This window comes from Abrus precatorius, unplaced genomic scaffold, assembly GCF_003935025.1.
Source record: "Abrus precatorius isolate BTA unplaced genomic scaffold, Abrus_2018 Scaffold4, whole genome shotgun sequence".
Lineage (NCBI taxonomy): Eukaryota > Viridiplantae > Streptophyta > Magnoliopsida > Fabales > Fabaceae > Abrus > Abrus precatorius.
Window position 1 is genome coordinate 9,608,091 of NW_020874384.1, and position 13,714 is coordinate 9,621,804.

General features: G+C 28.9%; 1 protein-coding gene across 3 annotated transcripts; it reads right to left on the reverse strand.

Moving 5' to 3' along the window:
* Positions 1–1,389: 1,389 nt before the first annotated feature.
* Positions 1,390–12,981, reverse strand: LOC113864861 (protein NRT1/ PTR FAMILY 5.10-like). Of its 3 annotated transcripts, none has more exons than XM_027499041.1 (4): positions 12,591–12,981; positions 12,303–12,520; positions 4,465–4,997; positions 1,390–4,312 (listed from the first exon to the last, which is right to left on the reverse strand). In XM_027499041.1, the coding sequence occupies exons 1-4, from the start codon at positions 12,703–12,705 to the stop codon at positions 3,493–3,495; spliced, it is 1,686 nt and encodes a 561-aa protein (XP_027354842.1). In that variant the 5' UTR covers positions 12,706–12,981; the 3' UTR covers positions 1,390–3,492. The 3 variants fall into 3 exon arrangements, with proteins under 3 accessions (XP_027354842.1, XP_027354843.1, XP_027354844.1); XM_027499042.1 differs by having other exon boundaries at positions 1,390–4,328; positions 4,487–4,997; positions 12,591–12,862; XM_027499043.1 differs by having other exon boundaries at positions 3,321–4,312; positions 4,465–4,990; positions 12,591–12,862.
* Positions 12,982–13,714: the final 733 nt, after the last annotated feature.

Below are 13,714 nucleotides of genomic sequence, written 5' to 3' on the forward strand. Positions count from 1 at the left end.
GATCATATTTCTGTCAGGATATAACTATTTAAAAAAATTTCAAGGGTTAAAGAACCTTATTTAAGGACAGTGACGACTAAACAACATATTTCTTAACTAACTCTTAACTATTTTCAGAGCTGTTTAGGGAGTGAAGATCATTGATAAAGACCAATGATACATTTTCAGAGTCTGAACAAGTGACCAAGAGAGCTTTTTGGGAATAAGAACTATTCTTAGCTCTTTTCCACGAGATTCCTTTAATTTGTGTTTTTCTTTTCAAATGAATATGAATTTATTTACAATTATTTTCCTTCTGATTTCATTATGAATAGATAAATTCATAGTTAGAGTTAGAGTGAATTCTTAACATACTTTATGTGATCTTTATGTTTAATAACAATTGTGATTTCTTTTTATGATTGATTTTTGCTCTAGTGTATGTATTTATGTTAGAAATTAATCATTCTTAACATCTCATAATTAATTGCATTGTAAGCGACCATATTACATGTAGTTAGTGGAATTATAAGATAAAACAAGACAAAGAATTAAGTGGATCAAACTTAATTTTTCTGTTTCAATCGATTATTAAAGTACCAAACTCATAGGCTTTTTATGTTTTTTTGTATATTTTTGCCTTATATGACCATTAGGCATAATAATTTAGGAAAAATAATATCAACATTACATGATCATTGGATATTAGTAGTTTTATTATGAGTGATTGACGATTATAAGAAAACTAAGATTAAGGTTAAACTAAAAATGAACATAAAGAGTGTAAAGGTGAAATTACAAACCCTTTTAATTTGGGATTCCAAACTCTTGCATCAAGAAGCAACAAAATTAACACATGTATGACATATGAAACTTATCCACAATTTCACTCCACTTATGTTGAAACTTATCCATATCCTAATCAAATAACATGCATTTCTTAAATTTAGTAGTAAATGTGAGAATTCAGACATTTGCAGTTGCATTACGAAGCACACAATCTATCATACACATTGGGCCACACCCTCTTTATGACACTTCTTATTCCTCCATCACCATCAATAATAATTCATACATGTGCCTTATTTTCTATTACTTTCATGAATTATTTTTATCAGTCACACATAAGTTTCTTTAGTTTCATCTCCTATAACTATAATAGTAAACATTGTGGTGTCAAAAATACTTCTTCTTTTCATATATTGCATCAAATGTCATAACTTCACCAAAAATTTATAATCCATCCAACTAAAGTCACCCCTCCAAAACAAATATTTCAATCTAACTTCCTCATCTATTGTGTGATGTCAAAATATTAGTGGATCAATCGATCTCAACTCATTAAGATATTGTAAAGCACAAATACAACCAATTCTCTTTTTTTTTTTTTTTTTTTCCTTTTAACATGATTATATCTTTGTTACTAAAGCCTATTTTTTCATATCCTCGTGATTGAATAGCAAAGGAACCATATATAAGGTGAGCACTATACTAACCTTCTTGAAGTTGTTTTACCTGTATTATATTTGACTAGCTCAATTTCCAATATGTTGGAATTATTCCACAAAACTATTCATCTAGTAGTTCATGATTATGGTAATAAAAAATGTGAGTAACCACCAACTAGAATAGATGTTATATATAGAATTTGCAACCACACATCGTTAAAAATCTACTTTGAAACTCACAAATTCATTAGTTGAAGTCTTCACATGAAATCATTGCCTATAACAAACGAATGTTTGCTATAGAATTTTATATTTACTGTTTCAAAGGATTGTTTATTTCCTTACAACAAAACCATGTAGTCTTGCATACTATTATAAAATAAGGAAAGTACGCCATCTCTAAACTTATAGAATGAACATTTTTTATTTGGTAAGGTTAAAGTTTTTAAGATTCATGCCAAGAAAGTATTCTAAGCTATTAACGTTAATTACCACATCATTGTCATCTCTTTTTGCCAATTTATCTTTTATATAATTGTTATTTACATCATTAGTGCAAAAGTTTCCTGAACTTTAGCCTCATCTCCATCTTCAAAATTAGAATCATCTTTATCTTCTAATTCTAATAAAATTTCTTCCGATTCCTAAAACAAAAGCTAACAACACTTCAACAAATTAAACTTAAATTCAAGTTAAAAAATTGCATTACTATTCAAGTGACTTTAATGATACCTTTGTTGATGCAATTACTTTGGGAAAGACCTATTTGTTGCTCATTGTTCATGTTATTCTACATATATTTATTCATATATTACTAATTTTTGAACACTTATTGCAAAATTTAAACCATGCCTAACTATTATAAGTAAGATGATTAACCATTTAACAATCAATATGACATAGGAAACATGAAAAATTAAAAGGAAAATTCAATTAAATAATATCCCGGACTTATAAATTAACAACATAAAACGTTATTATACCTTATGACATGTTTGCATCTTTTCTAAAAAATAATTTGAATTTAAGTCTTATATGTTGATTGTAAAAGATTTATGGAAAAATGTTAAAATAAATAAATATTGTTTTAAAATAATATATCGCTTAAGTGAATGTAATATTGGCTTAAGCGGGTACATAGTCGTTTAAGCGACTTTTATATAGTTTTAAGCAAATTGTGCAAATAAAAGTTTTCCTACAATTTTTTGCTTAAGCAAAAATAGATCGCTTAAGCGAAAGTTGATAAAATTTGTATGATGATTTTTTATCATAATAATTTTGCTGTATTTTTTAACGTTTAACTACATTTCTTTGATCATCACTTCTATTCTGATTTAGCCAAGTTGTTCATTGTTAATAAAATTGAAACAATTATTAGTTTTTAAATTTAATTATTTTCACTTACAAATATCACAATTCAGTGTAACAATACAAAAAAAAGTATGATTATTTGAGTTGTTAAATTTAAAAAATAGGTTAGAATGCTATTTAAGAGGGGAAATCAAGAGTTACAAGTAACATTCAAGTAAGATAAGAAGGAATTGGACAAAGCTCTCATACATTATTCTAAACGCGGATTACTTGATTTTATTTGATTTCTTGACTTTAGTATTCCTTTCAATCTTTTAACCTTAAACTTCAACCACAATCATGAAATCATTGTGTCAAACTAACTAACAAAATAAAAAAACTTAAAACAGGTAAATAATAGTAAATTTGAAGAAATAAAGTTGCATTTCATGTAAATAAAAAAACTCATTATAAATTGTTTAAATTACTTCAAAAAATCTATTTTAAATATATAATAATTTAATATCCTTAACCTATAAAATATTTAAAATATCAAAATATAAATACTATAACTTTTAAAACACACCGTATCTTGTTTTTTCACTAACTTATCTACGATACCTTATTCCTTACCATCTTTTCCTTTGTCAGTATACATTTGGATAAAATATTTGAAGCTTTTGATATTCTGTTATCTACATCCATCTTTACGAACATCGCACATATATTTGGAAAAATATGAGAGTAAAAAAAGCTGATTAGTTAAGGACTATCCTCATCTGTTCCCTTTGTGATTATATACGTAAGATTTGGCAAAGCAAACGAAGAGAGCCAATCCAATCACACTGAGTCCAGCAAGTAACCAGTAAAAGTAATCAAGATGCGCCTTATTGAGATTATTAGCAAACCAACTGTCATGTCCATCTTTGCCAGTCAATTCTTCTATCACAGAAATGAGCAAGCCACTTAGAAAGCTCCCTACACCAAAGATACACAAGTAGAGAGCAAGACCCATGCTTCTTAATTCATTTGGAACCTGATCATAGAAAAATTCCTGCAGACCAACCATGGTAAAAACTTCAGAAACTCCGAACAAGAAATATTGGGGAATCAACCACCATATACTCATTGGAACAGTTGCATTAGGTTCATCAGCAACACCAGACTCTTGTGCTGTTTTTAATCTTTTCATCTCAGCAAGGGCAGCAAATACTACAGTAAATATGGATATAAAAATTCCAGTCCCAATTCTTTGCAGCATTGTGATGCCTGAGGGTTTCCCAGTGATAGATCTTGCCAGTGGCACAAATAGGCGGTCATAGATGGGACTGAAGAGAACAATGGCCAGAGTGTTAAGCGTTTGAAGAGAAGCAGCGGGTATGTCAAAACCGGGAAATACTGTTCTCTCCATAGTACTCCCTTGTTTGGTAAAGAAGGTAGGAACTTGAGCAAACACGATAGCATAAACCAGATTTGTAGCCCATATAGGAACCAGCCTTAGCACTGCTTTTGCTTCTTCCACCTCACTAAGGCTACACCCACAACTCTCCTCTTCTTTCGAATCCTCTGGCGCTAATAATGCTTTGTTGAGGAAGCTGCAAAGGAACTTGCCTAAAACGTTAAAGCAAAACTCAAGTGGGACCATACCGTATTTCACCATATTTGATGCTTTAAGATTGCCACTAATAAGATTGACAAAAATTGACGAGACACAGAAATAAGCAGAAATTAGCATTGTGATTCTTACTTGAATTGATCAGAACTTTGACTAGGAAGCATTACCCCAGGTTCCGTGCTTGATTGGGTAGTTTGCCGATTTCTTATAGCTGCAACAAATACACGGCCAATTCTGAGAAAGGGGCTCTTGTGACGCTCCTGAATGTTAAACCTGTAGGTCATTGTTCCAAGCAAGAAAACAAACAATGCAATAATCATTGCAACACATGGGATTCCGAATCCAAGAACCCAACTAAGGTTGTCCTGTATGTAGTTTAAGATCCAAAGAGTTGCCATGCAACCTGCACACATAGTAAAATACCACCAATTAAAGAAAGAGCTTCTAGCTTTGTACTCCTGTGGATGACGTTCATCGAATTGGTCAGCTCCAAAAGCCTGAACACAGGGCTTATGTCCACCTTGTCCAATTGCGACCAAATAAAGTGAGATAAAGAACAAGGTTACTTGCAACCGAGGAGAGCATGATTTTAATTTATTGCCATCTTGGCACTCAGAATTGATGAGAGAAGGAAGCATAGCTGATAGTGTCAACAATCCTAGTCCCTGTAACTCATATTAAGCCATGGACTTGTATCAAACCAATGGAAAAACATATTATTCCCACAGAGCATCCATTTTATTGTTTTCTTAAGACACTTTTTTGGTTCATAAAAAATCCAATTGTGTAAGGGTAAACTATTGTACATGTAGGATAGAATTTAGGTACAACATTAATGTTTGACCCAAACGAAACTTCAGTTCTGATTAGATCATAATATTAACAATACCTATCATACTACACAAATTTTGTCAGTTGATACATTAATTTTGTACATCAAACTTAAAAGAATGACTTTTACTCAATTTTCCATTCACCAGCGCCTAGAGTGCAGAAAAATAACGGGTCACAAATCATTTTAGGTTAAAATGTTTTTTATTCTTATATTTTCATAAAATTGTATTTCTAGTCTTTTATACTTAATATCTGATTTTTTTAAAATTTAAAATTCTTTATTCCTATTGTAATAAAAAATTGAGATGTGATAACTTCGTTGATAGCCATTGAGACTAACAGTAATTTTAAAGAAAAATGTCATGTATAGATTACAGGAAAACTATAATTAAAAATATACTTTCTTTAAAATTACAAAAATTAATTATGAAAATACCACTTTAACTCATCAAAAGGGACATTTATATTTTTTTATTAGCTTCTCAATTCTTTTATGTATATTCTTGTTGACATCTTTTGTTCCCAACATTTTGAATATTGCTTTTAAAATTTTTTGCAGTTATTTTACAATTTTTTTAAATAAAGGTCAAATAAAAGTATTAACTTTATATAAACTATAAATCTATTATTATTTTATTATATATTAAAATTAAATTTAATATAAAAATTCATATAAAACATTAATTTTTTTATTTATTTGTAAATTCTACTATCTGCTGATTTTTCACATATAATATTTGAATTATTCTTTTGATTTTTTTTGTAATAAAATGTTTTATAGTTAGTAAATTAACCAAGAAAATTTAAAAATTTACAGTATTTCGAACACGGAAAGTCAATAAACATATTTATAAAATCAATATAAAGCTAATAAAAAATTCATATAACAAGTTTATTGAGAGATATTGTACTAAATATTAATCGATATATAAGAGATCGATCTAAATAGATGATAATTAAAAATATAATTGATAGTTTGAGAAATATTTGATGTTAAAATAAAAATATCAAAACATAGAAAAGCATCACAAGAACAAAATGTAGCTTAGCTTTAAAAAAAAAATCACAAAGCAGAGGTTCAGTAGAGGTGTTGTTTATTTTTATCATTTTTTATTTCCATTTTTAATGAAAATATAAAATAATAACAAAATATGTTTGGTTATTTATTCTTATTTCTATAAAATAAAATTAAAGTGCATCATTATCTAGGATTTCTCATTTGACATTTAATGCTGACATTTGACGTATGTATTACAAAGGTAAAACCCTAATTTTAATTTTAGAAAAATATAATAAAACACCTATAATGATAAAGAAAATTAATTTAAATATGGTACATTTATTGATTATGGAAAAAAAATAGTATTTTTGACATGGCCTATCCAAATTTGTACATGGCAACTTTTGCTTAAAAAGAGAGAGAATTATTTGTTAGAGTCTTTGTTACCACGTTCCATCTATTTTAGCTGCTAGAAACTCGCCAACGGTGATTTGTGGAAGAGAATTTCGGCTTTCATACCCTTTTAGGGATAGTTTTAAAAAAAATTACCAAAACAGGACTTCATGTAAACATATTCTCGGTCTGGGGTTAGGGGTGATGTGGCAAGAGAATCATCTAGAAGAGGGATGACACCAAAAAGCAAAATCGTTCAACTAACAGCTGACACACGTATTGTACCAAATACACAGAAAAAAATTAGAAAAATTAAAAATGAATCGACGGGTGGAGAAGAACGAAGGCACGTGTATAAATCGTAGAGAGTCGTCTATGTCAGAGCCGACTTCAGTGTCGGTGGGGTCAGGGACGATTAAAGAGAGTCATTTGGGTAACAGCTGATACACGTATTGTACTAAATACACACAAAAAAATTAGAAAAATTAAAAATGAATCGACGGGTGAGGAAGAACGAAGGCACGTGTATAAATCGTAGAGAGTCGTCTATGTCAGAGCCGACTTCAGTGTCGGTGGGGTCAGGGACGATTTAAGAGAGTCGTTTGGGTCAGGGATGACACTCTGTTCATTGGTCCACGTGGCAGAAAAGTTTGACCGTTTGGGCGCAGACTTCTTCCTTTCTTCCCTTTCCCCTTCATCTTCTCTGATTCGCGTTTTGGTTGTAGAGAGATTTGTGTTGCCGGAAAAAATACAGCGTTTGAATAGCATTTTGTTGGCTTGGTGTATTAAGATTTTTGAGCCAAAAATTATTAAAAGGTAATGAGACAAATATTTTGAATATATTTAACTTTTTAAATATGAAATTGCATGTATGTAATATTGAGATTGTGGTGCAGGTAATCGTGGGTGAGTGCTTGGGTCGTGAGTGAGTGGAGCTCGGTTCCTTCAAATCCATTTCAAAGCTGCAGAGGTGCACAAATTAATTTTAGTTTTTAAATATTTGATAAATTAATTAATTTATTTTGTAACAAATAAAATTTTAGATAAATTGTATTAGAAATTATATAATAGATATAATTTAATTTATAATTAGTTGTTTAAAAATGTAATAAATAAAAATTATCGTAATCCATAATATGTATTAATTATTAAAAAAATTACATTTTAATAATTTGAAAAATTAAGAGGAAAGAATAATATATAGAAATATATAGTTTAAAAAAAACGTGATAATGAAAAAATATGTATAGAATGCAGTAAAAATATTAAATAATTAATGTAGAAGAAATAATAAATTTTCAGATTTTAATAGTAGATTGATATATAAAGAAATGAGTGAAATAAAAAATATTAGATAGTAAATACAATATTTTTATTAAAAGAGCATATACAATTATATTATAAAATAGATAAAATATGAAAAGAAAATAATTATAAACATAATTTAAATATTATATTCATAAAAAAATTAGCAATAAAATAAAATAATTATGTCATCAAATTTATTTAAAACATTACATATTTAAAAAAGATTATGATTTAAGAAACAAAATAATTATTGAATAAATATAATAAATTAAAAAATAATGATATTATGAAAATTAACATAACAGAAGTTTTACTTTAAGTAAGAATATAGTAATTAATTTGCTAAAAAATAAGTAATTATTATCTTTTACAAATATTATAATTTATTTGATTTAGCTGAAAGGATTTTATAAATAAAACATCTTTGAATGTAATTTTTTTGCCAACCTTTAATATAAGAATTTTTAGAAGATAAAATAAACAATTTTTTTTTTTTTACATATATATCCATCGTAATTATTGAACCATTTAAATTTTTTAATAATTAATATGATAATGAAATTAAACTTTAAATAGGAGTAAACTTTAACTATTGTGAGGGAACACTTTAATGAAATTAAAAAAAATAATGATTTTATGATTTAATATGAAGAATTACAGAAAAAAATGTAAGTGTGATAAAATTATGTATTTGTTTATTTTTTGTAATTGTAAAATTTGATATACGAAGTGAACTTAGTGCATGAAAGTACACTTTGTTTATAATTTAAAGTAAAAAAATTATATATAATATTTAATAGAGTGCATGTAATAATATTTATTGCTACATATTATAATTGTAAAATAATATATAAAAGTTGTTAAATTGTTAATAAAAATAAATACTATAATAAGTAAATGAAATAATTTTTTACGTTAATTTGAAAATTTGAAATTGTTAGAGTTAAATAATTATAATAAAACCCATGTACTAATAATGAATAATAAAATGATAAAATGAATAGAATTTGGTATTTATTAATTTGAACGTACATAATTTAAGTTTAAGTTGATAAATTTAATTTCAGATGGCATCATCTTTATCGCGGAGTAGGGTTTTAAATCCTGGTCCGGAGGATGGTTCATTATTGAGATATCAGTCTGTTCACGTATCGGAGCATATTTGGGATGGACGTGACCACTCAATTCTGAAGGTAAGAAGGAGTCATTTCATACCGGCTGGCATGGAAGGGGTTCTAGTGGAGATACTTCCTCATCTTACCTTAGCTGGATTTGCTGGGGTAGCTCAGTTGGCATGTTTTCCTATTGACCAACATCTTATTACAGCTTTGGTAGAAAGATGAAGGCCAGAGACTCATACATTTCACATGCCTTCTTGAGAGTGTACTGTAACTCTTCAGGACATTGCTATTCAAATAGGGCTTCGTATAGATGAAAAGGCAGTCATTGCAGCTGTAGGAGGTAATAAGGCACAAATTGTGGAGGACTTGCTTGGTATTAAGCCACCTGATGATGCATTTATGGGAGTAGTTTGAAGTTGAGTTGGTTAGACAACACTTTACACATGTTGTATGCTATCGACCATTTGTCCCAACTAAAATTCGTGAAATTAATTTAGAAATTACGTGACAACTAGACAATTTCAATTTTGTGTGCATCTTCCTTTTAAACATCTCAAGTGTGATGCCACGTTCTATCTTAATCATCTTTTTCTCTCCTTCAAAAATTATACCCTCATTTCCTTCATATATTCTACCATTTGAATATAATATAACAACAATTTCATTCATCCTGCATTACAAATAAGCCAAATTTATAATATAATAAAATTATATTTAAAAACTTATTTATAATTACAAATATTTAAATTTTTTTTAACATTATATTTTATCTGCCTTATTTTCAAACATAACAAAAAAATTATATTACAACATTAACACTTAAAATATTATCCAAATATAAAAATAAATATTATTATTCAAAATATAAATTCTTAATAGCCAATAAACAAAATTATATATTTATAATGCTTAAAAAAATCTAACCTTATTATTGCTCTTCTTGCAATTTCTTCTCCAGCCTATCTAGTTACAATGTCTTCTCCAGCCTATTCGATCTTCAGCTTCACGGTTACAATGTGAAAGTTTCATATTTATACACATTTAAAGTTAGATAAAAAAATGTATCCAAATTTTTATCTACTGGTCACATTAAAATCGGGTATCGTGGACTGGCACTGGAGTCGTCTCTGTTGTAGACACTACTAAAATCGTCCAAAAATAGACGACACAACTTCATTGAGCGACACGTGTCAACATCTCATGAGTGTCGTCTAATAATGGGATGACACTGTCATGAGTGTCAGCTACTGGTGGGACAACACTCTCACAGTTTGCCACGTCATCATATGTGTCGTCCCTGTTATGGACGACTCTCTTGCCACGTCACTCTCACAGTTTACATGAAGCCCTATTTTAGTATTTTGTTTTAAAATTAACCCTAAAAGGGCAAAAAAAACTTGAGATTTTCTACTGTAGTATCAAATTCCACCCAAACAAAAAGTAATGAAACGTTTCCATTTTCAAAAAATTTGCAAGAATATAATTTATTATTAATAAGAGTTTGGTGACGAAAATAAAGGTAGATATGGGATTATAATATATTATATTTATTCTTAATCAAGTATTCATTGAGCTACAAGATATGATTAATTTATACTTAAATATGATTAAGTTTAAAAATAATAATAACAATTATCTTCTTAAAAATATTTTTAACTTTTTTTTCTTATCTCTCCTTTCTATTTTTATAATTAAATTATTTATATATTTTCTATAAAATAAATAAATAACTTATGTAAAGTAAAAAAATTAAATTTTAATTTAATAAATGTAAACAAAAGAGTAATTAAGTCATTCTCTGTATATTTATTTTATATCATTTTTTTCTATTAAGTTTGCATCAAACATTAGATATAATAAAAGTTTATTATCTAATACTCTTATCTTATCTATTTTCATCTTATTTTGGTCATAAAAATGTTCTAAAAGCATGTCATACTTCTATAGCTGGACATAAGGCCCAAACAGACAAACGGGCTCTAAATGTTATGATTTGTAGTAAATTTATTGTTGATTATTGATATTATAGAAAAAATAATTAATATTTTATTAAAGTATGTATTAATTAAACCATTAGAGTAAAGATTTTATATAAATATATTAATGTGTAATGCAAGTAAATGTTAATTGTAAAATGACGTATCTATGCATATCTAATTTACTTAAAATTTGATTTACATAAAGAATATATTAATATTACATTATTTAATAGTTAAATTTAATAAATTTATATTTTATAAAAAATTATTAAAATACTAACTCTAATTATGATATCTCATTTCATATACTTATAAATTTATTTGAATAATTTGATTATTATTTGGTATGATAATATAAATATTATTATTGGAGTAAGAGGTGTTGTAAGAAGCTGGAGTCCATGCCCTGTTGATGTCCGAAGCAAATTAGTTTGAAGAGAAAAGGAAAAGCTTATTGGAAAGATAGGTTTATGGAGAAGAGGTTGTTTTTGGAACTTGTTAGGAGTTGGATAAGCTTTGGATGATGGTGATTGCATTCTTTTAATCGACTGTAATTGTTATTTGGGAGAGCTTATCCTTGGCATGTTTTGAAGGATATAAGTGAGGTAACTAGAGATAGGAATGAGATAAAATAAAAACAAAACAATCAAACATGTTTTTAAATTATAAAAACAGAAAATGGAAATAAATTATTGAAAATGAAAATAGAGAATAAAAAGAATTTAAAAGCAAACAACCCAGAAAATAAAATAAAATCAGTACATATATATATGATTATATTGTATCGATATTTAATATTCAATGTAGTTATAATTTAACGCAACGCTTTCAAATGTCTTATATTGTTAAACATTTCTATATATTATTATTTTTAACATCAATATCAATGAATATAAGAAACAAATCCAACTAAATACATGTATAAAAATTAACAAAAAAAGGCAAGAAACAGCCCAATCCATTGGAAGCTTAGCCCATGGGGACCATTCAATTCAAAGTTGAGCAAGGTTTAAACAAATAAAAATTAATCTTAAATTTTAAAATCCAACAAGTTATATGTCAGGTTGTTTAGATTGGTGAAACAGACTACCCATTTTTACACTCCAAATAATAGCATCCAAGAGAGGCATGTAATCCAAAAGCAGAGTTCAATTATTACGAAGGCCCACCATTAATTTTAAGTCAATTATTATCAACTAATTATTACAATAACTTTATCAAATTAATAAAATGAATTTATATGATTATATTAATCAATAAGATTATTAACAATTGAAGTGAAATGTAAAATGAGAGGCAGGGAAGAGTAAATAGTTAGGGGGGAGAAAGACGAACCAAAATATAGACGAAGGAAGCGAGTATTATAGTGCGGTAGCGTCCGAGAAGAGAATCGGCGAGAAAAGCTCCAACGAGAGGAAGCAAGGCAGCAGTTCCCGACCAAAGGTTCACATTCTCAGCTGCGGTGGCCGTATTCTGATGGAGTGGTCCTGTCAGATACGATATCAGGTTCGTCTGAATCCCATAATATGCAATCCTCTCCGCCACTTCCACACCTTAATCATCAAATCACATCATTAATCTCAATTATAACTTAATTCAATTCAATAATCCACTGCGCCTTACCTATGATAAACCCAGCGGATCTCCAAGAACCAGATTTGGATCTGATGACGCCTTCGCCTTTATAGTCAACAGCGCCATCAACATAAACGTCAACGCTGGGTACGGAAACCGCCATCCTCTTCACTTTTGCGAATGCCCACAACCACACCAATTGTTGAATTTCTTGCTATATGGTTAGCGTTCGCAATCGCGTTTTCTTTATTTCTGCTCCTGCTTCCCGCGCAGTGCCCCAAAAGTCTCAACTCTTGCTTGTGATAGTAATGATCACTTCTACAAGCGATAACTTTCCTGTTATAGAACTGCTAAATACGACATCTGCAACTGCAAATAATCGAAGTGGGGACCCCTTCTTTTATGGAGGATGTATAAAACAATATAAATATATTTCAGAGCAGTTCGAGAGGTTTTTACTAATATAATATAAAAGAAGAATATAATTATGTGACCGGTGTCGAACAAATATGCTGCACTAATTCTGAAAGTTTGATTTTTTAACCTCTTTTTTTCCTTGATTTTCTCGGATTTTTTTTAACACAGAAGACTTCACATATCCATTCAGATTTAGTTGGTTCAATCAATCCTTGACGAAGAAGCTCAGCACATTCTTGTCTGGCCATATGGAGGTCACTGGGACTCATTCCAGGATGTGTGGCTTTAGTAGGATTGATGTCTTCATTAAGTTTGAAAGGAAGCCTTATGAAAAATTCTGGATTGTTCCAAATTGGTTTGGGATGAAAGAAATTCTCATGTCCATCTGCACACAAAGTTTTCAGTTTCTTCTTAAGTTCAGAGTATTCTGCTGAACTTTCTTCAAGAGAATAAAGCTTCAATATATCTGTGTAGGGCTTGAAATTTCTTTTGAATTTTATTCCTCTGGGAAGAATTTGGAGTTTATCAGTGAGACAGTAAGCATCCATTCCAAGCAGAATGTCTTTGTCAGGAAGATGGGTTCCTATAGGCTTGATCCAGATTATGCAATCTGGAAACAATTTAATCCCAATGGGCATTCTTGAGATTAAGTGGGTGTTGAAGACTTTTCCATCAGCTGCAACAAAACTAGTTGTATATTGAGTCCAACATTCTTTTGGAAGAATATCTGGATTCATCATGGTTCTTTGTGCTCC

Bases quoted from the DNA above. Each gene is read 5' to 3' on its own strand.
- LOC113864861 (XM_027499041.1), bottom strand. From the start codon at position 12,705: ATGGCGGTTTCCGTACCCAGCGTTGACGTTTATGTTGATGGCGCTGTT. The intron at 4,998-12,302 runs GTTCGTCTTTCT...TATGAGTTACAG, and splicing joins CTTCCTTCGTCTATATTTTG to GGACTAGGATTGTTGACACT. The intron at 4,313-4,464 runs GTAAGAATCACA...GTTCCTTTGCAG, and splicing joins CAAAGTTCTGATCAATTCAA to CTTCCTCAACAAAGCATTAT.